Source organism: Bos indicus x Bos taurus, chromosome 16 (genome assembly GCF_003369695.1).
Source record: "Bos indicus x Bos taurus breed Angus x Brahman F1 hybrid chromosome 16, Bos_hybrid_MaternalHap_v2.0, whole genome shotgun sequence".
In the NCBI taxonomy this organism is placed as follows: domain Eukaryota; kingdom Metazoa; phylum Chordata; class Mammalia; order Artiodactyla; family Bovidae; genus Bos; species Bos indicus x Bos taurus.
In genome coordinates this window covers 40,892,341-40,916,257 of record NC_040091.1, presented here as the reverse complement: position 1 = coordinate 40,916,257, position 23,917 = coordinate 40,892,341, and the positions used below count along the sequence as shown (strand labels likewise).

Here is a 23,917-nt window from a genome sequence, read left to right as displayed (position 1 = left end):
ATCACCCCCATGAAGCAGGGCCTTCCTCCCTGGGGACCACAAAGAGGGAGGCTTCTCACTGGGCAACAGCGTCACTTGGTGGGGGAAGGTGGGGCTTGGGAAGTCCTGGGAACAAAGTTGACCCCAGGTCTTTGGCTTCTTGATCTGGAGCTGTGGCTCTGTCACTTGCTACAGATTATTCCTTGATTCTTCTGAGCAGGGATTTTATTCTCAGCTTCTTCTCCACGGCCCGTAATTGCTACTCACGAAATATTTGGCGACTAATCTCATGACCTTGACTGGGCTTCCCTGGTGGCTCAGTGGTAAAGAATCCGCCTGCAGTGCAGGAGATGCAGGTTCAATCCTTGGGTCAGGAAGATGCCCTGGAAAAGGAAATGGCAACCCACTCCAGTATTCTTGCCTGGAAAATTCCATGGACAGAAGAGCCTGGCGGGCTACATACAGTCCATGGGGCCACAAGAGTCGGACACGACTGAGTGACTAAACCACCACTACCTCATGATCTTGACTAGTTTCTTACTTCCTTTGAGCTTCAGCTTACTCACCTTTTAACGTTGTAACAGCGTATACCGCAAAGGGCAGTAAGCAGAGAGTGATATACAGGGGCATTACCGGCTCCCGGCATGCGATTTTAAGGACTTGCAGTTCTAGTGTTGGACACTAGGCGGCGGTAGTTCTCAGCCAGCAGCCCTCCGCGAGGTCCTGGATTTGGCAGTTTAGCAACTTGTTAGAAAAATAAATTACATGTCTCCCCCAGCCAACTGAATCAGACTCTGCATTTTAACATGGTCCCCCGGAGATTCATAGGCACAGGAATGTCTGAGAAGCACTTATCTCGTACGTGTTGTTACTGTTCGTTCGCTAAATCATTCTTAGCAGGCAAGGATCCTGGAGTGGGTAGCCATTTCCTTCTCCAAAGGATCTTCCCTGACCCAGGGACAGAATCAGTGTCTCCTGCATTGGCAGGTGGATTCTTTACCATCGAGCCACCAGGGAAGCTATTGGGTACATGCTACTTTTTTAGCACCTAAACATGGATTTTAAAAAATAATAACTATATGTTGCTTTTCATAAGTGACAAAGGGGCAAAAAAAAAAGAGGCAAGTACTAAGAGATAATGAAATACATCCAGATAGTGGTTAACAGCGTGGGCTCTGGAGTTGCGCTGGCCTGGCCTGAGCTATGATTCCTACCCTCTGGGTGACCTTGGGCCTGTTAATCTTTGCAAACATCAGCTTCCCTCCATTGTAAAATGGAGATGGTCATGGTGCCCATGGCATAGGGCTGTTGACTCCTCATTCAAGGAGCACTTGCTGAGCGTGCTTATGTGCGGAGTAGATGTGCCTGCCCTCGTGGAGTTTCCAGTCTAGAGGAGTGGCTGGGAGTTGTGCCAGACTCCTAACTTCACCCTCTCGGTTGCTCTGCCTGCCAGCCGCCCGGGACTGGGCCTCACACACGCCTTCCTCCCCAGTCCCCTGATGTCATCCTACTGGACCTCAATTCCCTCTTCATTCTGCCTCCTTGACTCTCCATTTCTCCCCCACTAGCAAGGGTTTGTGCATTCTTCAACTCTTTAGCTCCCCCATGGGCTTCCCAGAGCCAGACAAGAAAGGACAGGTGGGTGAGGGCTGGACCAGATAGCTACAGATAGGATCTGGGTTTCTCTTCTGGCTTGGGAAAGGACCAGGTCCTGTCAGCAACAGTGGAGTCTGTGTCCAGAAGGAGGAAGCAGGCCGGGGTGAGGGCTGTGCTGTGTGGTTGCTGTAGGGCCCCTGGCTCCCTGCCAGGATGTCAGGGTGTGAACGCAGGGCACCTCTGTGTTCCAGGACCTGTGCTCTTCTGGGTGATTCTGATGCTGGTGGTAGTCGTCAGCTTCAGCTCCTTCGTCCTGTGCCACCGGAGGGCCTGCAGGAAGTGGATTGGACAGAGTAAGTGCCTGTATCCTTGGGGCCCTGGGAGGGCAGGGGGCCCTGTGCTAGCCTGGCCTGGGTCCTTTTCCCGTCCTGCCCGCTGATACCCTCTGAGGCTGGCACCCCAGTCCTCCTGCTGCTGTCATTTCAGAGCTGCATCTGTGCTACCCAGTCCAGACCTTCCGGCCCACGCTGGAGCCTGTGGGTGAGTGTCCAGGGGTCCAAAAGGGCTGTGCGTGGCTACACCGCAGCTCTGCACGGTGGGCCAGAACTCCCTTGGGGCTCCCTCTGTGTGGGGGTTCCCACAAGCTGTTCCTCCTTTCTGTGCAACCTCGTATGTGATGGGAATATAATGTGGGTGGAAACTGTGACATGTTCCCTTCAGCGTCGGATGTGGTCTGGGCCCAAAGCTTCAAAAACTCACCTTGTCCTTCGTTCTCTCCTTGGCCGTGCCCTCAGGAGAGGCCTTCCCTTCCTCTCTTCTCTCTGTCCCTCCTTCCCAGCCTCCTTGTCATTTCCCCTGCCCTTTCCCTCCTGCTGGTGCCCAGGGTGTAGGGGTTGGGGTAGAGGGAGCAGGCTAACAGGGCTAGAGTCTGATTCTGCACTATGAGCTACATGACTGGGTGAATTACTTAATTCCTCTGTGTCTCAGTTTCCTCATCTGTACCAAGTCACTCCGTCGTGTCCGACTCTTTGTGATCCTATGAACTGCCAGGCTCCTCTGTCCATGGGCTTTTCCAGAAAAGAATGCTGGAGTGGATTGCCATACCCTCCCTCCAGGAGGTCTTCCTGACCCAGGGATTGAACCCATGTCTCTTCTATCTCCTGCATTGGCAGCTGGGTTCTTTAGCGCTGCCTGGGAGGTGGGGTCTAATTCAAAGAGTGGGTGTGTGGGTCCATTGTGGCGGGGCCTGTTGAGCGCTGTGTGCAGAGCCTGCGCGCAGTCAGCATTCACAGACTGTGGCTGCTGTTTGCTGACAGCTCCCCTGTGTCTGGGGCCTTTTTTCTCACCAGGAGTCCAGGCCTTCCTGAGTTCTCGGTTGATCTGAACTCTTCTCTCTGATCCCTGGCCAGCCTCCAGACCACCTCTTCTAGGCAGCCTTCCATGCCCCACCCATTCCAGGCAGCAGACTCAGCTCTCACCTGGCAGGGGGCTGGAGGGGCGACGCCAGCCATCGTGTGCCAAGTATCTCTTCTCCCCTGGGTTACATCTTTCAAGGCAGGACAAGGTCCTCCTCAACATGCCACAAGCATTGATTGAGCACCTGCTGTGTATGGGCCCTGACCACAGGGGAAGGAGCAAACACAAACGGTTTGAGCTTCCTTTCTGGTTTCAAGGCAGTGTCCTATGACGGTCTCACAGACCCAGAAGCCCCACGGTAAATGGGTGATGCTCTTCATTTCGTAATGAAGAGATGAGACCCAGGGCCACGCTGTCTGTAGTTGCCATAGCCAGACTCAGGAACTGGTCCTGGAGCCGGCAGGCCTCATTGGCAGAGGTCTCAGTCCTTTACCCTCTTCCTCCCCACCCCACCCCCCGCCATGGGCTGTCCACCACCCAGTGCCCAGCCTGACACCCAGCGGTCAACTCAGACCTCCTCGCCCCCCACGTCCCCAGACCCCACGGAAACCTTTGCCCTAGCCTGGCTTCTGACTTGGGCCCCTGAACACAGTGTGTGAGGCGTGTTTTGGGTTTGGTGAGTTTCACAAGCAGGTGCTTGTGTTCTCTTCGCAAGGGGGCTTTTTGTGTTTTGACAGTTTCAAGCCTTTTTCCATGAGCTGTCAGGCTCAGTGTCTCATTGAAACCTGCGTTTGCTTTCTTGACATTTTTCTAGTATTAGAGTTTCCATTGCTGTCAGTTTATTTTTTTCTTCAAACCTCCATGATAGCAGTTTTGTCACACACATACAAAAAAAAAAAAAAGAGAGAGAGAGAGAGAAAGAGAGAAAAGACAAAAAGCACCTTCTCTTAAAAAGTCAGACTTACCAGGAACTGAGCCTGGGGCTCAGTGGTGTCCACCCTGTTTGGTGCCATTTCTGGCGCGCTGGCTTCCGATGGGTCCTTGGGGGTCTGGTTCCCAGGGAAGGAGGTGACGAAGGATGCAAAATGTGGGTGGACTGAGCAGGGTGGGTGCAGTGGGAGCTGGAGGGGTGCAGGAGTCTTTCTGCACTTGTCCGTTCCTTTGTGTATCCGCCCTGCACTTCCTAGTGGCCCTGTGCTGGGTCCGGCAAGTGGCCCTCCCAAGCTTTCTGACCAGCTCAAGCAGAGTGGGAATAATCTGGCCTCAGTCCCCCTGGTCTCAGAACTCCAGGGCTCAGGGAGCCCAGGTGTGGTTAGCAGTGATCCGGACTTGTGGATTTAGCAGGTGGATCTGACTTGGTGGCGTGTGTCCTCGGGGGCAGGCATCTCCATAAGTACACGTGTGTTCTCATCTTATTCCTCCCAGAGGCCTGTTATACCCATTTCTCAGATGAGAAAGCTGAGGCACGGGAAGATGAAGAAGCTTGTCTAAGGCCACTTGGTTAATGAGCAGTACGACCGACCAGGATTTTGTTGGTGGTGCTGGCTAGATTTTTGCTTAAAGGGTACCCTGGCACTGTTGACACCTGCCCGGGATCTTCCTTTGCTGTGGGGATTGTCTTGTGTGTTACAGGATGCCAGGCAGTCCTGGTCTGTAGACCCACCAGATACTAGCAGCACCTCCATCTGTGACAGCCAGCAGTGTCTCCAGGTACTGCCACATGTGCCCTGGAGGGGAAACGTCTCTACTGGTTGAAAAACACTGGCTGAAAGTCTCTTAACCCTTCATTTAAAAAAACACTGTCATCATTACTTTATCTGTTACTTCAGGCAGTTTTAAGTTGGAAACATTGCTTTGTTTTGAAACAACTTCAAACATACAGAAAGGTACGGTGAACGTATTTTTCCTGAACTATTTGAGAGTAAGTTACTGACTTCATGCGTTTTTACCCCTGAATACCTGAGTGTGTATTTCATACAGCCGCAGGGAAATCAACATCAGAGAATTCGCTTTGCTGTATCTCCACCAGCTAGGTCTCAGACCCCAGTCTGGTTTCTTCGAACATTGATAATAATACCTTGAATGCAGTCCAGCCTCTCCTGTTGCATTTGGCCACCGTGTCTTTGTCCCCTCTAGTCTGAGTTTCTCCCTCCTGGTCATGACCTTGCCATTTTGGAAGACTGTACCAGTGATTCTGTGGCTGCCCCTCAGCCCGGGTTTGCCTGACTCTGGAGTGAGGTATCTGCCCCATCCTCACTCCCGCCAGGTTTCCCTTTGTCCCTTCCCCTGCATGTTCACCACAAGCCCTGGATGAGCGGGTGTCTGCCAGCCTTCTCCACCATGCAGTCCTATTTCCTCTGTGGTCATCGCTAAGGGGAGGGGAGGTACTTTGAGGCTCTGTGAATAACCAGTGCATCATCAGCCTTTCCTCTGTTTCTGTATGTTTGTCTGTCTGGATGTGTGATTCCTTTCTTAGTCTGCTGTCGTTGTTACTTAATTTGATGTTCAAATTGTCCCGGGTGAGGCCAGTGAGGGCCCCTTCAAGCTGGCTCCTGTGTCTTTTTGATTCCATCTTTCTGTGTTTGGGGCTCATCTCTTTTTAAAATCTGTGTGTGTTTTTTTTTTAATTTATTTTTCAATTGAAGGAAAAAAAATTTTTCTTTTCCTTTTTTTTTTTTGGCTGGGCCATGCGGTCTGTGGGATCTTAGTTCTCTGACCAAAGATCAAACCCCAGCCCTTGGCAGTCAGAGTGCTGAGTCCCAACCACTGGACCGCCAGGGAGTTCCCTGGAGCACTCCATTACCATGTTCCCAGCTTAGCTTGTAATAATTCCCTGCCCCTTCCTGGACTGGAATCTAAGGCTGCCTGTTGCCAAACTCCTTCCTTGGGTCTGTTCCACTTCCCATAGCAGCCAGAACCCCAGGCCAGACAGGGGATGGAACTGACAGCAGAGAGCAACAGGGATGGAAAGGATGGATAACTTGTCAGAACCCATGTGCTTGGCTTGAGCAGCCCTCAGAGCAGCTCTGGGAAGCCAAGCACTTATCTATGGGGACGAAGGGGGCCGCTGATGCCCAGTTTGTTCTTGGATTTGTGTCCTGGGACGCTGGACACATTTGTGAGAAGATTGCGCTTATTCCAAAAAAGCAAGATTACCAGTGAATGAAGACAGGGAACTGAAGCAAAATTTTTGAGGGAAAAAGCCCTTACGAAATCTGACCTCTGCACTTGGCACCGTTCGTTCTAGGTCTTTATTAAAGAACACAGGCAGGTTGTAACACGGCTATAGGCCGAGGTTGATACCATCTGGATTCTGCCTTTTCACCTTGACATTATTTTATGCTGGTTTCTGAGAGACAGTATTGAAATCTGGTTTTCTTTTCGGTGTGATGGAGTGTCAAGCCACGGGAATATCCTGGGGCTCCCCTGGTGCTAGGGAGCATTTTAGCCACCTTCCTTTTTGTTTGTCTCCTTCCCTTTTTAATGTTGTAATTTAAAAAATCTAAACAGACTTCATTTTAAAGAAAAGTTTTAGACTTACAGAAAATTTGAGAAGTTAGTGGAAATATAGCCCACACCCAATTTCCTCTATTATAAACATCTTATTCTACTGCAGTACGTTTGTCACAATAAAAGCAATACCGATACACTGCTGTTCTCTGCTGCCCATACTCTGCTCAGATCTGCTTGACTCTGCTAGCATGCTTCTGCTGCTCCAGGATCCCGCCCAGGACACTGCTTTGCATTTGTGCCTTAGGCTCCCTTGGCCTCTGACAGTTTCTGGCCTCCCTAGCTTTTGGTGACCGCGGCAGTTTTGAGGAGTGCTGGTCAGTTAAGTTATAGGATGATCCTCTGTTGGAACTGGTCTAGTATTTTTGTCCTGATTAGATTGAAGTCAAGGATTTGGAGGAGGAAGACCATATGAGTTCAGTGCCATTTTCATCACAACGTATCAAGAGTATGTGCTCTCAAATTAAAATTTGAAAACAATTATTTTTTGGTTTAGTAGACAGGATAGAACTCCAGTGTCCCTAGCCACAAGGGACTAGTTCCACTGTGAAGTAAACAGTGGGGCCTCAATTTTGAAGACATTTGGGGAAAGGGAAAATTGGCTTTCTGTTAACTGGCAAAATGTTCTAGTGGGACTCTGTTTATGTTAAAATGTGTTATGTTTTGTATGTGCACATATACGGACCAGGGGGCTAAGATGGTAAAGAACCTGCCTGCAATGCGGGAGACCTGGGTTCCACCCCTGGGTCGGGAAGATCCCCTGGAGAAGGGAATGTCTACCCACTCCATATTCTTGCCTGCAGAATTCCATGGACAGAGGAGCCTGGTGGACTGGGCTGTATAGTCACAAAGAGTCGGACATGACTGAGCGACTGATATTTTCACGCTTTCATATATGGACCAGAGTCTCTGCTGAGTTTATACATTAAGAAATGATGGTTGATGGAATCTTGATTTTTGTTAACTTATCCCAATAAAGCCTACAGAAACTCAAAAACATAAGAAAGAGAGAATATGCTCTCAACATGATTGCTTCCTGGGCACCTTCTCTTCTGAGGTCTCATTTAATCTTCATAAAAACCCTCTGAAGGGGCATGATCTTGCCCCTTTTCCAAACGAGAGAACTAAGACCGGGAGAGGTGAAGGACTGTGCTGGGGATGCGCGGCTAGGCAGGCCTCCGATGCAGGACCACTAAGCTGCTTCTTTGTTTGGCATCTGGCTTGTTTTCAGTTTTTTTGCTTATTATAGGCTCCACTGCTGTGCACAGCCTGGTTACTTTCCTTCAAGTTATTTCCTGAGGGTGTGTCCCCAAAGAGGGATTACTAAGTCAAAGTGTGTGAAGTTTTCACTGCCAGATGGTTCTTGAGAAATGAGAAAGAGGGAACCAGTTCACAGGGCATGAGCAGCTGTGTTCCTGTTTACCCACATCCTCTCCAGGACTGTGTCTTACCAATTTTGTTTATTCTGTCTTTTTACTTTGTCACATATTTTCTCCCCTCAATGACTCTCTGCCAAATGACAGTTGGCTGTTTGCAGAACTCAGACATCACTCTCAAAGGATAAAGATTTGGCTTCTCTGACTTCATTTAAAAGAATGTGCCTCAGGCCGGACAACATTTCTCAAAATGCTGGCTCGGGCTCTGGACAGTGGCTACCTTGTGGGAGAGAGCCACGAGCCTCCTAAGGTGACTGCTTTGCTGGGAATAGCAGTTCCCAGATTTGTTTGTTAACTCAGTAATCAACCATTGTGTCATTTTACACATGTGTTCTTTTGACCATGATTCTGATCCATTTCCCCTTTAGACACTTTACCTGCGGACGGTCATTTAAAATGGACATGGAAGATTGTCCCCCAAAGTGACCTGGTGTCTACACAGCAGGTTCAAATTGCCCATCATGTTGTTTTATCATGGCTGGTTGGCCCCCAGTGTGCATTTCCGCTAGGATTTCAGAAGGCTGGTTCCCCAGAGCAGCTGAGGTCAGACAGAGTTCCCGAGGTGACTCAGCTGGCTGGCCTCCTTATATGCGAGTTCTCTGGTCAGATGTCCACACCTAAAGGCAACAAAAGTTAAGACCCTGTAGGTGGTCCCCTTGGGAGTATAAGGGGCCGTGCGCTCCCAGAGGACTCAGCGCCTGGGAGCTGACTCACCCCAGTGTAGACACGTCTCGGTACCATCTCTAGCTTTTCCAGTTGGACATCTGGTTGTGGTTAAGGGTCAACATATACTTGGCCGTGACCTGATGCCCTGTTTAAATCGAGAGAAAAGTTGGAGAGGAGGGTGGCGTTTAGGGTGAGAAGTTGAAGGTTGTCCCCTGAGGATCACTGTGGCCTGAGCCCACACTATCGGAAGTGTGATGACCAGTGAGACTGGTCACGTGGACTGTTTCGGGCACACGTGATAGAAGGCTGAATTCATGCTGGCCGGAGCCTAAAGGGCTCTGTGGCCATCTGGCTTTAGGCATGCCTGACTCGGGGGCTCAGAAAGGATCCTCAGGACCTGCCACCCTCTCTCTATCACCATGAGGTCCTCCTGTGTGGGTTGAGTTTCACATGTTGCTCCGGGGGGCTCTGGCCTCTTCTGCCCCTGGAGGCCACCAGGCGATGGCAACAGCCACAGACCAGCTTCTGACCCTGCCAGAGCCTCTTCGGCTCCAGCTTCTGACCCTGCCAGAGCCTCTTCAGCTCCAGCGGGGTGCACACTGGTCTTGAACCACTCCTGTGCGTGTGTAGGAGTGGGTGGATGGGGAGGGGTCCGGTGTGCTGAGGGGCTTGGTGGCTGGGAGAGAGATGACTGCCCTGTTCTCTGGCTGCCCCTGGGAAGTGAGGCCCTGTGCCCCGGGCCTGAAACCCATCCACTGTTCTCCAGAGTGAGGTCTGAGGAAGGACCAACTTCCACCCTGGGGGCAGTGGAGGAGGCACTTGCCTGCAGTGGGGTGGGGCAGGGCCAGGCAGCTGCCAGATGCCCCTTGGTGAAGTGACTGCTCTTTGTCTCCTTGCAGATTCCAAGCCGGGGAGGAACCCGATAGTAAGTAGCCTCTCCCTTGCCCCCACCCCAGCTTTGTGCCCCTACATGTGACTCCTCCTCCATCAGAGCTGCTGGTTCTGACAGTGACTGGGTGGGTCCTTTCCCTCCCACGGCCCAGATGCAGGTTCCCCTGCAAGTTCAGGCTGGGGCTGCCCCACGCAGGGAGCTCTGAGCGCGGTGGGGCCTCAGCCAGGCCCTGGCCAGGGATGCGCAGCTCCACCCCCACGGCAGCCTCGGCTCCTGGCTCATCCCACTGGGGACTTCCAGAAGGGCCTGCCAGACAGCAGGTCTGATTTTGACCATTTGGGTGCCAGGTGTGGTCTGAGAGAAGGCTGGGTTCATTTTCCCCTTTGTCCTTCAATCCTCTGTGAGTCTCAAAGCTGGGATGTCAAGTCAGTAGCACAAACTTTTGAAACTTTAGCTAGCATATATGGAGCACCTGGTGCTCCCAGGTGGCGGAGTGGTAAAGAATTCGCCTGCAATGCAAGAGATGCAGGTTTGATCCCTGGGTCGAGAAGATCCCCTGGAGGAGGAAATGGCAACCTACTCTAGTACTCGTGCCTGGAGAATCCCATGGACAGAGGAGCCTGGCGGGCTACATGGGGTCGTAAAGAGTCAGACGTGACTGAGCACATGTGCATGCAGGGAGCACTTCCCGCGAGCTAGGCTTCTGGCTTTCTCCAAGTTGTTCCCGTTTGTCCTGGCAACACACTGAGGTTGGTACTGTTGTCCTGTTGTATAGGAGAGGAAACAGAGGCCCAGACAGGAAAGGTGATTCCGCAGTTGGAAAATAGATCAGCTGGGATTTGAGGGCTGGTGTGCGTGACTCCAAAGCCAGTGCTCTGGGCTGTTACCCTGAGCTGCCTCCTAGCAAGGCTATCTTCACCCGCCTTTTATGACGCTCTCGCTGTGCCAGGCGCTGGGCTGGGGGCTTTGCACATGTTACCGCCGAGCCTGCGGGCATCCTGCGTGGGCCGTGCGCGCCAGGTCCTCTCCAGGCTTCGCTTGGGCCCTGCTCTGTGCCGGCCTCTCAGGGGCAGCGCAGGGACCAGTGAGGGGGCGTGGGGAGAGGAGCGGCCCTGCTTTCCACAGCTGAGAGGGGCAGGACGAAACATACCATATGACCAGGTCTCAGATGTGTATGGTTTGCCCACTTCCCCCCACACTTATCAGTTCTTCCATTCCTTTCTTTTTTTTAAATAGTATTTTTAAGTTTTATTTATTTGGCTGCCCTGGGTCTTTGTTGCTATTATGGGCTTTTTCGAGTTGTGGTGAGCAAGGGCTCCTCTCTAGCTGTGGTGCACAGGCTTCTCATTGCAGTGGCTTCTCTTGTTTCCGAGTACAGGCTCTAGAGCACGCAGGCTTAAGTAGTTGTGGTGCCTGGACTTAGTTGCTCTGTGGCATGGGGAATATTCCCGGACCAGGGATTGAACCTGTGTCCCCTGCGTTGGCAGGTGGATTTTTTACCATATCACCAGGGAAGCCTCCATTCTCTATTTTCAAACATAATAGATGGAACCACAATACAGGTTCAATTTCAAATCATGAGAGATCACAGTCAAACATGCTTGAGTCAGATAAGCTGCTGTTACGATATCAAGAAGTTTCATGAAAAAAGTATTTAATGATTTGTAAGATACGAACAAAGCTAGTGGAGGTGATGGGATTCCAGTTGAGCTGTTTCAAATCCTAAAAGATGATGCTGTCAAAGTGCTCCATTTAATATTCCAGCAAATTTGGAAAACTCAGCAGTGGCCACAGGATTGGAAAAGGTCAATTTTCATTCCAATCCCAAAGAATGTTCAAACTACCACACAATTGTACTCATCTCACACGGTAACAAAGTAATGCTCAAAATTCTCCAAGCTAGATTTCAACAGTACGTGAACCAAGAACTTCCATTGGATTTAGAAAAGGCAGAGAAACCAGAGATCAAATTGCCAACATCCATTGGATCATAGAAAAAGCAAGACAATTCCTGAAAACCATCTACTTCTGCTTTATTGACTATGCCAAAGCCTTTGACTGTGAGGATCACAACAAACTGGAAAATTCTTAAAGATGGGAATACCAAACCACTTTACTTGTCTCTTGAGAAACGTTATGCAGGTCAAGAAGCAACAATTAGAACCAGACATGGAACAACGGACTGGTTCCAAATTGGGAAAGGAGTACACCAAGGCTGTATATTGTCACCCTGCTTATTTAACTTAATGTGCAGAGTACATCATGTGAAATGCCGGGCTAGATGAAGCACAAGCAGGAATGAAGATTGCCGGAAGAAATATCAATAACCCCAGATATGCAGATGATACCACCCTTATGGCAGAAAGTGAAGAAAAACTGAAGAGCCTCTTGATGAAGATGAAAGAGGAGAGTGAAAAAGTTGACTTAAAACTCAACATTCAGAAAACTAAGATCATGGCATCCGGTCCCATCACTTCATGGCAAATAGATGGGGAAACAATGGAAACAGTGACAGACTTTTATTTTCTTAGGCTCCAGAATCACTGTAGATGGTGGCTGCAGCCATGAAATTAAAAGACGCTTGCTTCTTGGAAGCCTATGACAAACCTAGATAGCATATTAAAAAGCAGAGACATTACTTTGCTGACAAAGGTCCCTCTACTCAAAGCTATGGTTTTTCCAGTAGTCATGTATGAATGGGAGAGTTGGGCCATAAAGAAGGCTAATCACTAAAGAATTGATGCTTTTGAGCTGTGGTGTTGGAGAAGACTCTTGAGAGTCCCTTGGACTGCAAGGAGATCAAACCAGTCCATCCTAAAGAAAATCAATCTTGAATATTCATTGGAAGGACTGATGCTGAAGCTGCAATACTTTGGCCACCTAATGCAAAGAGCCGACTCATTAGCAAAGATCCTGATGCTGGGAAAGATTGAAGGCAGGAGGAGAAGGGGACAACAGAGGGTGAGATGATTGGATGACATCACCGATTCAATAGACATGAGTTTGAGCAAGCTCTGGGACATGATGAAGGAGAGGGAAGCCTGGCGTGCTGCAGTCCATGGGGTCGCAAAGAGTCACATACAACTGAGCAACTGAACAATAACAACAGCAAAGATAATCAAATATATTTTGACCACATGGACCAGTGCATAAATAGTAACTTCTTTAAGACTACCATCTTTTAAACTTCAAATTATTTTAAAAGAATATGAAGGATTATGTAACTGTATTTTTGGAATTTTTCAAACTCATTCCCTTTTGAAGCTTGAAGGTAAATGGTATTTACGTTAGAACATTTCATGAGACCACTTCTCCTTGGCACTTATGGAAAGGTCAAAACTGAAACCAACATTTTCCTGAAACATATCTGTTTTTAGTACATTACTGTGATCATAAAAGACTGCTGTCCCAGGAGCAGGGGAGTTGGGGTGGGCCTAGAGCTGACACTTGTAGACTGAGCAAACATGTATGGATTCCAAAGGGAGACACTGGGTTCTAGTATTGGCCGGACACTTACTAACTAACCCTGAGCAAGTTACTTGACTCTTCTGTGCCTCAGTTTCCTGATCTGTAAAATGGGGAGATATTAACCGCCTTGTAGACTAGTTGGGCTTCCCAGGGGGCACTAGTGGTAAAGAACCACCTGTCAATGCAGGAGACAATAAGAGACTCGGGTTCCATCCCTAGGTCAGGAAGATCCCCTGGAGGAGGGCTTGGCAACTCATTCCAGTATTCTTGCCTGGAGAATCCTATGGATAGAAGAGCCTGGCGGGCTACAGTCCTTAGGGTCGCAGAGTCAGACATGACTGAAGCGACTTAGCATGCACTCACGCAGAGTGGTTGTTAATGATTAGCACGTGTTGAGGGCCACATACACAGTAAGCATTGTATGCGATGCTCCACTATCCTTATTTAGTGCCAGTTAAAAACGATGTGCCTTCACAGGGTCCCATATGCAGGAACATCAGGTCATCCATGCTGAGAAGCCCAGGGTGAGCACATGGTGGCTTTAAAGCAGAGAAGGAGACTTGCTGGGGGTCTATGGAGATGAAGAAATGCATTCCCCAGCGCAGAGACTGGGGGAGGTTGGGGTACCCTGCCTCAGCACCATTTCCTCTGCCCACTGCAGCTGACCAAGAGTGTATCAGTGGCAGACCCAGGCAATGAGGAGCAGGGCTTACTGAGCCGCCCGGCCATGGAGACCTGCCTGGAGAGCCTGCGGCTGCTGGAGGCCAGCCCAGTCAGCAGCCCCCCTTCCCCCACAGACCTACCTGAGCCCCGAGGGACCATGGAGCATACCAACAACAGGATTGGTGAGTCGGCCTGTTTGGGGGGTCCGGGAGTGCTTAGGGGGCAGTGGGAGATGGACCCTGAGCCCCTAACGAGGGACCAGAGACCCTGGGGATGGAAAGCTCAGCAAGGAAGAGACAGGGGCTCCCCAACCGGCTTTTATAAGTAGGAGATGCTTTTCATGAAGGAGTTAAGCCATTCTCAGGGGTATCTACAGCTTGCTCCGCCTCTTCATCCCAATTTAAATTTCTGTAAACTAGAGGAGCCTGGCGGGATACAGCCCATGGGGTTGCAACATTCAGATATGACTTAGCGACTAAACCACCACCACCAAACTAAGAGTAGTCAATACTTCTGACTTCCCGGGGTCATTGTGGGAACTTGTGAAATGATGCTCGCAAAGTTGCCCTGGTGGCTGCGGGGCTCCCTCTGCCTGGTGCCTGCTCTTATTAGAGGGGAAGTAAACACCATCCAGCCCCCAGCACAGGGCCTCTAAGACGGGTGGAGGGAGATGTCAGGAGAGACATCAGCCAAAACATTTGGGCACTGTGCGCTGGTCACCTCTCCTTCTGAGGCTCGAGTCAGTCCCTCCATTTTACAATTGGAGAAACATCGGTTCAGGATGAAGTGATTTCCCTGGTGCCCCAAACTGCAGCCTCCCTCCAGCCAAGGCGAACCTTCCACTCTCCAGTCTTCTTCCTCCTCCTCCCCTCACCCCGGTACATCAAGAGCGCTTCTACCAAAACGCATACTTGCCCATCTTATACCCCTGCTTGAAGGCCTCCAGGGAGTCCCTGCTCCCTGCAGTGTGAATTCCAGGCTGCTGCTTCTCCTTCCCACCAGGCTCGCCTGCCTCCCAACCCTGCAGGTCTGCTCCCCCTTCTCAGTGGCAGTGTTCTAGTTTTTGGAGCCCTCTCTCACATCTGAGCTTCTCCGTGGGAGCTTCTTCCTCACCTGAAATAGTCAGCTCCACCTCCTTGAATCTAGTCAATTCTTTTCTTCTTTGGCTGCACCACATAGCCTGTGAGATCTTAGGCTGCAGTTTGGGGCACCAGGGATCGAACTCATGCCCTTTGCAGGGTAAGTGAGGAGTCTTAATCGCTGGACCACCGGGGGAAGTCTTGAATAAATTTCTGATGTCCCAGGACCTTGCGTATTTGCCTCCTCTCCAGGAAGCCTTCCCCGCCCTCTCTACTCTCCTGTCTAGGAGACACCCTCTGGGTACCCCCAGAACCCAGGCCTCTCCACCTTGTGTCCTCAGCTCCCAGCAGTATGACTGTGTTTGCAGCTTCCTCCCCGCCCCACCTGGCTTTAAGCTCCCCAAGAGGCAGGGTCTTAATGGGCTCCATCTCTGTCTTCTCTGGAGAGTTAACCATCACTGAGATCATTCCGAAGAGGCATTTGTGATCATCCTACATATTTCTGTAGCAGGGGTTGGTGGATGGAACTCTGAGGGCAGAACCGTTAGCGCCAAACTGAAACTTTTGGAATTGCAGCTTTCAGCAAATTTTATTCGGAGAAGGCAATGGCACCCCACTCCAGTACTCTTGCCTGGGAAATCCCATGGATGGAGGAGCCTGGAAGGCTGCAGTCCATGGGGTCGCTGAGGGTCGGACACAACTGAGCAACTTCACTTTCACTTTTCACTTTCATGCATTGGAGAAGGAAATGGCAACCCACTCCAGTGTTCTTGCCTGGAGAATCCCAGGGGAGCCTGGTGGGCTGCCATCTATGGTGTCATACAGAGTTGGACAAGATTGAAGCGATTTAGCAGCAGCAGTAGCAAGTTTTATTGGAAAAGGATGTATTTTGGGAAATACTGCTGAAGACATTTTTTGCAAATTTCCTAAGAAGTCCTAGTTTGAATGTTTGAGTCCTTGCTGAGCACAGTGCCTGGAGCCACAGGGCTGGGGCTCTGGGAGTGTTTGGCAGGGGTGGGTAGAGGGAGGTACCAGGCTCCCAGCAGGGCTGGGCCATGGGCAGCCTGGTCTATAAGCCTGGTCTGTAAGCTTGGAGGAGGTCTTCCTGGAACATTCAAGAGATGGTGAGCCCTCTGTTCTTCTGACATCTCCTGAGAGGAGTAACCCCTGGTCCAGTCCCAAGGGGACCACACTCTGGTTACCCCTCTACCCCTGGGCACCAGGCACAGGGAACCCTGTCCTTTCACCTTCACCACCACCACCCACTCACCCCCAACCAACACAACTTTGGATGCTGGAGCCCTGAATGGGGCAGGAAATCCAAGCAGCTTCTGGAAGACCCTCTCCCGCAGGCAGCCCTGTGGTGGTCGGTAGACAGAGCCCAGGGAATCAGGACCCGGGGAACGTGAGGGGGTGACAGCCTGGCCCCCCAGCTTTGGCTGCTTCTACCTGGACAAACATACCCCGCTTCATTCACACCCCTCCTCCTCTATGTCTGTCTGTCTGTCTCTCTCATCTCTGGCCCTGCCTAGTTTCTTCTGTGTTCTCCCTCACCTCACTATCACTGGCTTCTATCTTTTGCCAGCCCTTCTGGTCAGGTTCTGCAGGCTTTAGTGGACGGTGTGTGACTTGAGGCCATGCTCTCTCTTTTGGGGGGTAGGGGGCTCCCAGCCTACAGCTTATTTCATTCTTGTAACCTTCTCTCTCTCCTAGAGGTATCAAAGACCAAAACAGAAAAACTGGATTATGCAATGGGTTGAGGGTGCAGGGGCCCCAAGAATCTTTGGGGGGCTCCTGAATCAGAGGGGTGTAACTGGGTTTCCCAGCAAGGCAGGCATCCTGAACCCCACCCTAGCTCTCAAGTTCCCTCTTGATAGCTTCCCCATTCAGACTCCAGAGAGAGAGTTCTAGGGCCGAGGGGCTGGGAGCTGGCACCCTGCCCTGAGCTCAAGGCCATCAGAAGCTGGGCTACTGGAGTTTGCAGTTAGCTGATCTGGGTGAAAGCCAGGCTCCCTACTTCCCAGCTTCTCTGGCAGCTTACTTAGCTCCCCTGAGACTCCAAAGCCCTGGAAGCAGGAGGTCAGTGGGGGGGGGGCGGTGGGGCGCGGGTAATGCAGCTAACAGGCTGGGCTGGTTATTCATCCATGCAATTCACACAGGCAGCCCTCCTGTTTGCAAGGCAGGCACACAGCAATAAGAAATAAACACCAAGATATACGGGCCCCTGCAAAGCTGTCCAAATCTCAGGCTCTTGGCAATTATTAACAGGGTTGAGGTTTCTGTAGGATGTGGTCTGGGTTAGGCTGGACTGAAGAGGTTCCTGGGACGCAGAACTTTGAAAACTGGTGGCATCTCAGGAAAACCAGGACATGTTGCCGCCACCCGCTTCCCCTCCTCCCGCCCGCGCAGTCCCCAGATTTCTGCTTTAGGCATGTGAATAGGTGCTGAAAGGGAAGCTGGGCATGGTGGAGTTTCTTTGGGGATTTCTACTGACTACCTGGTGACCTTGGGCAGGTCATTTAACATCCCTGAGCTCCATCTGTAAATGGGGATCGTATAATAATCGGCCATCTATCTTGTGGAAGTGATGCAAAGATTCGGAAGCTAATGTGTGGAAAACATCCAAGGCGGCAGGCTAAGCTCTGCCAGTGTTCAGTGGTGCTCTTGATATCAACATCGTTGTTCCCTGATTTCCCCCCACTTCTTGCTTTCTCTCCTAACCCTGTCCTCTCCTTTCCTGCCCCATCCCTGCAGAAATGTCGAGAAAATCAGGAGCACCTCCAGTCCTTAACCCCTCTGCAGGCAACTGCTAGCTGTTTTATCTCCTTTGAAGCCCCAAGACACCTGTGAAGTCAGCAGGGTTTATTGTGGATCAGAGTGGCTGTGCGTTCTCCCTGAGGCCACACAGCAGGAGTGGCAGAGCTGGTATAGGGACCCTCCTCTGCCTCCTGGCTTCTGTACAGCTGGGGCCCTGGTCTCCTCACCTCCCCCACCCTTTTGCCTTGCAGAGAACATCTACATCATGAAAGCCGACACCGTGATTGTGGGGACCGTGAAAGCCGAGGTGCCTGAGGGCCAAGGCCCAGTGGGGCCAGCCGGGCCCGAGCTCGAGGAGGAGCTGGAGACGGACTATGCCTCCCACTACCCGGAGCAGGAGACGGAGCCACCGCTGGGCAGCTGTGGGGACGTTATGTTCTCGGTGGAGGAGGAAGGGAAGGAGGACCCCTTGCCCACGACTGTCTCTGATAAATGAGGGCTGGACTGGGGCTGAGAGGGCAGCTGGGTGCCTCTGGAAGGCCATGGTGGCCCTGGTGGCACCACACCGGTGGCAGAGGCCCGTCTGGCTTGAACTGAGGTTCCAGCATCCAGCGGTGGGCCCAGCCTGTCAATATGGGAGGTCCCGCTGTTCTATACTCGTATCCCCACTCAGCGCCTCCCAACCCGGACCTTGGGGAGCCCAGGCCTGTGCGGCAGAGACAGACAAGGGGCTGGATCTGAATGACCAGGAGGGCCTGGGCCCCTTGCCTTCTGCTGCTGCCAAGAAGATGCCCAGAGTCCTGGGTGTCAAACACACACCCCAAGCAGAGGCTGAGGCCACGAGGCACATCCCCGCAGACCCCGCTTTCTCCATCACCCTGGCCTCAGGAGTGATGCCCTCCAGGCCTCACTGCTGTGCGAGCCACCCCTAGTTACTGTGAGTGGCCCTGTGGGCATGGAGCCAATGCCTCTGTTTGTTTCTCCTGAATCAGAAGGGAAGTCAAGAAATGGGGTGTTGTCTGCCTGCCCCGTTTTGGCCGCAGCCACAGCACTGCACTCTGCGGACGTGAGTCCCCAGTCTGGCCTCCAGCCCTGCCTGGGCCACTGGGGCCCTCCTAGCCTTGCCAGTCTGTCAGTGTCCTGTAGCCTGCTCCACAGTGGGCCCAGGGCCCAGCGCATGTCACCGTTCCCGAAGCAAGAGGCCTTCGGGACCCAGCCACCTGAAGATTCTCAGCAGCCATGGTGCCCTTGCCCAGATGGAGGCTCTGCCCACCAGCTGCTGCCTGGAGAAGAGCCTGCTCTGCTTCACCCAGGCGGCTTCCTTGCTAAATGGAGAAGGGGAACTGTGGGCCCTTCTTGGGTTCTCGCCTGCTCTGTGGACACCATGGTCTCTGTCCTGGGTCACGAAGATGCATCCTTCCCAGATCTGCCACGTACATAGATCCTGATGGTCCCAGGCCCAGCCTCTGGCTCCAGCTGCTCAGCGCCCATGAGACTGGGTGATTGTGCTCAGTCGTGTCCGAGTCTTTGCCATCCCATGGACCCCACAAGGTGCGACCCCACCAGGCTCCTCTGTCTATGGGATTCTCCGGGCAAGACTACTGGAGTGGGTTGCCATTTCCTCCCCCAGGGGATCTTCCCCACCAGGGACTGAACCCTCATTTCCTACAGCTCCGGCCTTAGCAGGTGGATTCTTTACCACTGAGCCACCTGGGAAGCCCAGAAGGCGATTTGGATGTTTGTGCTCCTGTGGGTGTCAAAAAGCTCCCTGGTCTCCCATTCTGCTGGAAAACAAAGAACATTTTGTGGTTCAGTCTGGACTTCAGGAGTTTTGCATTTCACAGTAAAGATCGAGTGGCCTGATTTGGGCCTGCGGTGTCCTGCTGTCCTTGGGGCTCTCAGACTCAAGTCAGCAAACAAGCGGCCTTGGAAAAGGAGTATGGGCAGATGCTAAGTCTGCTGTGGCCCCAGGACACACAGTCCAGGCAGCCTGGAGGCTGTTGGAATTACCCGCTGGAAGGCAGGCCGGGGAAAGCTGCTGTTTACTCACCAGCCCACTCAGTCTCTGGAGGAAGTTGAGGCTGGGTCAGGCATCACAAGGGTAGTTTCTGAAACCACTCAGATGTTTTGGGGAAAGTTGGAGAGACGCTGGACGCTGTGAGAGACAGTTTACATCAGAACCTGATGTTTATATGGGCTGGACAACTGCCAAAATGCCCTTTGCAAGGACAGTATGGGTGCTCTGCAACCTCCTGCCACTCTCCCCACCCCCCAACCCCGAAGGGCTCTGTAGCTATGACTTGAGGATATTGACATATGCTTCATGGAATGACAGGCTCCCTCGCTGGAGGGCCTGTCACAAAACTTTGATCCTTTAAAAATTCATAAGTTCCCTTAGAAAGCAATCACAAGGCTCAGGAAATTCTCCCTGAGATTTGAGTATGTCTGAGTAGAAGGGTCTGAGCGATCTCTCTCCAGTCAGGACAGGGGTTCCCCCTTTCTCTCTGCCCCCAGACACCTAGGCTGTCAGCCTCTGGGGACAAGGAGCCCCCTGTCTGCTGGGACAGCCATTCCCACTGCTGGAGGTTTTTCCCTGTGGATGGAGGCAGACTATTCCTTGTGTAACACCCACTCCCTGGTCAGTCCAAGGCCCAGCCTTTGAGGATACTCAGAATAAAGCCCTCAAGTCCTAAGGTTCCCTTTGGGTAGGAGAGATGCATGGTTTCCCCACGATCCTTCTTCCCTCTGGGCTGAACCCAGCAGCACTCCAGCTTGGGAAAGGGAGTCACTTAGTAGCAGCATGAATGCCCCAGCCTTGGGGAACCCAGAGAGGACCAGGAGTGAATGTAAGCCTTGGGCTTAGAGTCAGAGCTAGGAAGTCAGTCTGCCTCCCTGGTGTCAACAAAAATTCATCTAAGAAAGAATTGGAAGACTTCATTTGAGCCAAATGTTAGGATTATAACCTGGAAAGAGCGTCTCAGAAAGCTCTGAGGACTATTCCACCCATTAGAAGTCAAGACACAGTTTAAGTTTTTTTTGAGACAGAGGGCCGTACATTAAATGACATATTATTGACCGGTTTACATCATCCAGATCTAAGTGCCATCGTGGTGGGTCATGTGACCCCTTATAAGACCAAGAAGAAATGCTGTGTTTTAATGAATTGTCTTGTTGATGCTATGAGTACGTGACTGGTTGAGCCGGTGTTCCTGCTGATAGAAGTCTGGTTTGATGCATAATAACAGATACACAGTGCAGGGGGAGGAGTTTGTTCAGTTCAGTTCAGTTGCTCAGTTGTGTTCAACTCTTTGCAACCCCATAAATTGCAGCACGCCAGACCTCCCTGTCCATCACCAACTCCCGGAGTTCACTCAAATTCACATCCATCGAGTCGGTATGCCATCCAGCCACCTCATCCTCTGTCATCCCCTTTTCCTCCTGCCACCAGTCCCTCCCAGCATCAGAGTCTTTTCCAATGAGTCAACTCTTCGCATGAGGTGGCCAAAGTACTGGAGTTTCGGCTTTAGCATCATTCCTTCCAAAGAACACCCAGGACTGATCTCCTTTAGAATGGACTGGTTGGATCTTGCAAGAACACCCAGGACTGATCTCCTTTAGGATGGACTGGTTGGATCTCCTTGCAGTCCAAGGGACTCTCAAGAGTCTTCACCAACACCGCAGTTCAAAAGCATCAATTCTTCGGCGTTCAGCTTTCTTCACAGTCCAACTCTCACATCCATACATGACTACTGGAAAAACCATAGCCTTGACTAGATGGACCTTTGTTGGCAAAGTAATGTCTCTGCTTTTCAATATGCTATCTAGGTTAGTCATAACTTTCCTTCCAAGGAGTAAGCGTCTTTTAATTTCATGGCTGCAATCACCATCTGCGGTGATTTTGGAGCCCCCCGAAATAAAGTCTGACACTGTTTCCCCATCTATTCCCCATGAAATGATAGGACCAGATGCTATGATCTTAGTTTTCTGAATGTTGAGTTTTAAGCCAACTTTTTCACTCTCCTCTTTCAGTTTCATCAAGAGGCTTTTTAGTTCCTCTTCACTTTCTGCCATAAGGGTGGTGTTATCTGCATATCTGAGGTTATTGATATTTCTCCTGGCAATCTTGATTCCAGCTTGTGCTTCTTCCAGTCCAGCATTTCTCATGATGTACTCTGCATATAAGTTAAATAAGCACGGTGACAATATACAGCTTTGACATACTCCTTTCCCTATTTGGAACCAGTCTGTTGTTCCATGTCCAGTTCTAACTGTTGCTTCCTGACCTGTATATAGGTTTCTCAAGAGGCAGGTCAGGTGGTCTGGTATTCCCATCTCTTTCAGAATTTTCCACAGTTTATTGTGATCCATATAGTCAAAGGCTTTGGCATAGTCAATAAAGCAGAAATAGATGTTTTTCTGGAACTCTCTTGCTTTTTCCACGATCCAGCAGATGTTGGCAATTTGATCTCTGGTTCCTCTGCCTTTTCTAAAACCAGCTTGAACATCTGGAAGTTCACAGTTCACGCATTGCTGAAGCCTGGCTTGGAGAATTTTGAGCATTACTTTACTAGCGTGTGAGATGAATGCAATTGTGTGGTAGTTTGAGCATTCTTGGCATTGCCTTTCTTTGAGATTAGAATGAAAACTGACCTTTTCCAGTCCTGTGGGCACTGCTGAGTTTTCCAAATTTGCTGGCATATTGAGTGCAGCACTTTCACAGCATCATCTTTCAGGATTTGAAATAGCTCAACTGGAATTCCATCACCTCCACTAGCTTTGTTCGTAGTGATGCTTTCTAAGGCCCACTTGACTTCACATTCCAGGATGTCTGACTCAAGGTGAGTGATCACACCATCGTGAGTATCTGGGTCGTGAAGATCTTTTTTGTACAGTTCTTCTGTGTATTCTTGCCATCTCTTCTTAATATCTTCTGCTTCTGTTAGGTCCATACCATTTCTGTCCTTTATCGAGCCCATCTTTGCATGAAATGTTCCCTTGGTATCTCTAATTTTCTTGAAGAGATCTCTAGTCTTTCCCATTCTGTTGTTTTCTTCTATTTCTTTGCATTGATCGATGAAGAACGCTTTTTTATCTCTTCTTGCTATTCTTTGGAACTCTGCATTCAGATGCTTCTATCTTTCCTTTTCTCCTTTGCCTTTCACTTCTCTTCTTTTCACAGCTATTTGTAAGGCCTACCCAACAGCCATTTTGCTTTTTTGCATTTCTTTTCCATGGGGATGGTCTTGATCCCTGTCTCCTGTACAGTGTCACTAACCTCAGTCCATAGTTCATCAGGCACTCTATCTATCAGATCTAGTCCCTTAAATCTATTTCTTACTTCCACTGTATAATCATAAGGGATTTGATTTAGGTCATACCTGAATGGTCTAGTGGTTTTCCCTACTTTCTTAAATTTAAGTCTGAATTTGGCAATAAGGAGTTCATGATCTGAGCCACAGTCAGCTCCTGGTCTTATTTTTGCTGACTGTATAGAGCTTCTCCATCTTTGGCTGCAAAGAATATAATCAATCTGATTTTGATGTTGACCATCTGGTGATGTCCATGTGTAGAATCTTCTCTTGTGTTGCTGGAAGAGGGTGTTTGCTATGACCAGTGCGTTCTCTTGGCAAAACTCTATTAGTCTTTGCCCTGCTTCATTCCATATTCCAAGGCCAAATTTGCCTGTTACTCCAAGTATTTCTTGACTTCCTACTTTTGCATTCCAATCCCCTATAATGAAAAGGACATCTTTTTTGGGTGTTAGTTCTAAAAGGTCTTGTAGGTCTTCATAGAACCATTCAACTTCAGCTTCTTCAGTGTTACTGTTTGGGGCATAGACTTGGATTACTGTGATATTGAATGGTTTGCCTTGGAAACGAACAGAGATCATTCTGTCATTTTTGAGATTGCATCCAAGTACTGCATTTTGGACTCTTTTGTTGACCATGATGGCTACTCCGTTTATTCTGAGGGATTCCTGCCTGCAGTAGTAGATATAATGGTCATCTGAGTTAAATTCACCCATTCCAGTCCATTTTAGTTCGCTGATTCCTAGAATGTCGACATTCACTCTTGCCATCTCTTGTTTAACCACTTCCAATTTGCCTTGATTCATGGACCTGACATTCCAGGTTCCTATGTAATATTGCTCTTTACAGCACCGGACCTTGCTTCTATCACCAGTCACATCCACAACTGGGTATTGTTTTTGCTTTGGCTCCATCCCTTCATTCTTTCTGGAGTTATTTCCCCACTGATCTCCAGTAGCATATTGGGCATCTACCGACCTGGGGAGATCCTCTTTCAGTATCCTATCATTTTGCCTTTTCATACTGTTCGTGGGGTTCTCAAGGCAAGAATACTGAAGTGGTTTGCCATTCCCTTCTCCAGTGGACCACATTCTGTCAGACCTCTCCACCATGACCTGCCCATCTTGGGTGTCCCCGTGGGCATGGCTTAGTTTCATTGAGTCAGACAAGGCTGTGGTCCTAGTGTGATTAGATTGACTAGTTTTC

The 23,917-nt window shown here is 50.4% G+C and overlaps 1 protein-coding gene across 1 annotated transcript in view; it reads left to right on the top strand.

Moving 5' to 3' along the window:
- Nucleotides 1–18,979, top strand: part of TNFRSF8 (TNF receptor superfamily member 8) — a 73,277-nt gene extending 54,298 nt beyond the window's left edge. The window contains exons 11-15 of the mRNA XM_027564860.1: nucleotides 1,827–1,928; nucleotides 2,062–2,115; nucleotides 9,443–9,468; nucleotides 13,565–13,748; nucleotides 17,654–18,979. Coding sequence (XP_027420661.1) covers nucleotides 1,827–1,928; nucleotides 2,062–2,115; nucleotides 9,443–9,468; nucleotides 13,565–13,748; nucleotides 17,654–17,898 — 611 coding nt within the window. The 3' untranslated portion in view covers nucleotides 17,899–18,979. The remainder of the gene's footprint in view (nucleotides 1–1,826; nucleotides 1,929–2,061; nucleotides 2,116–9,442; nucleotides 9,469–13,564; nucleotides 13,749–17,653) is intronic.
- The last annotated feature ends 4,938 nt before the right edge of the window (nucleotides 18,980–23,917 follow it).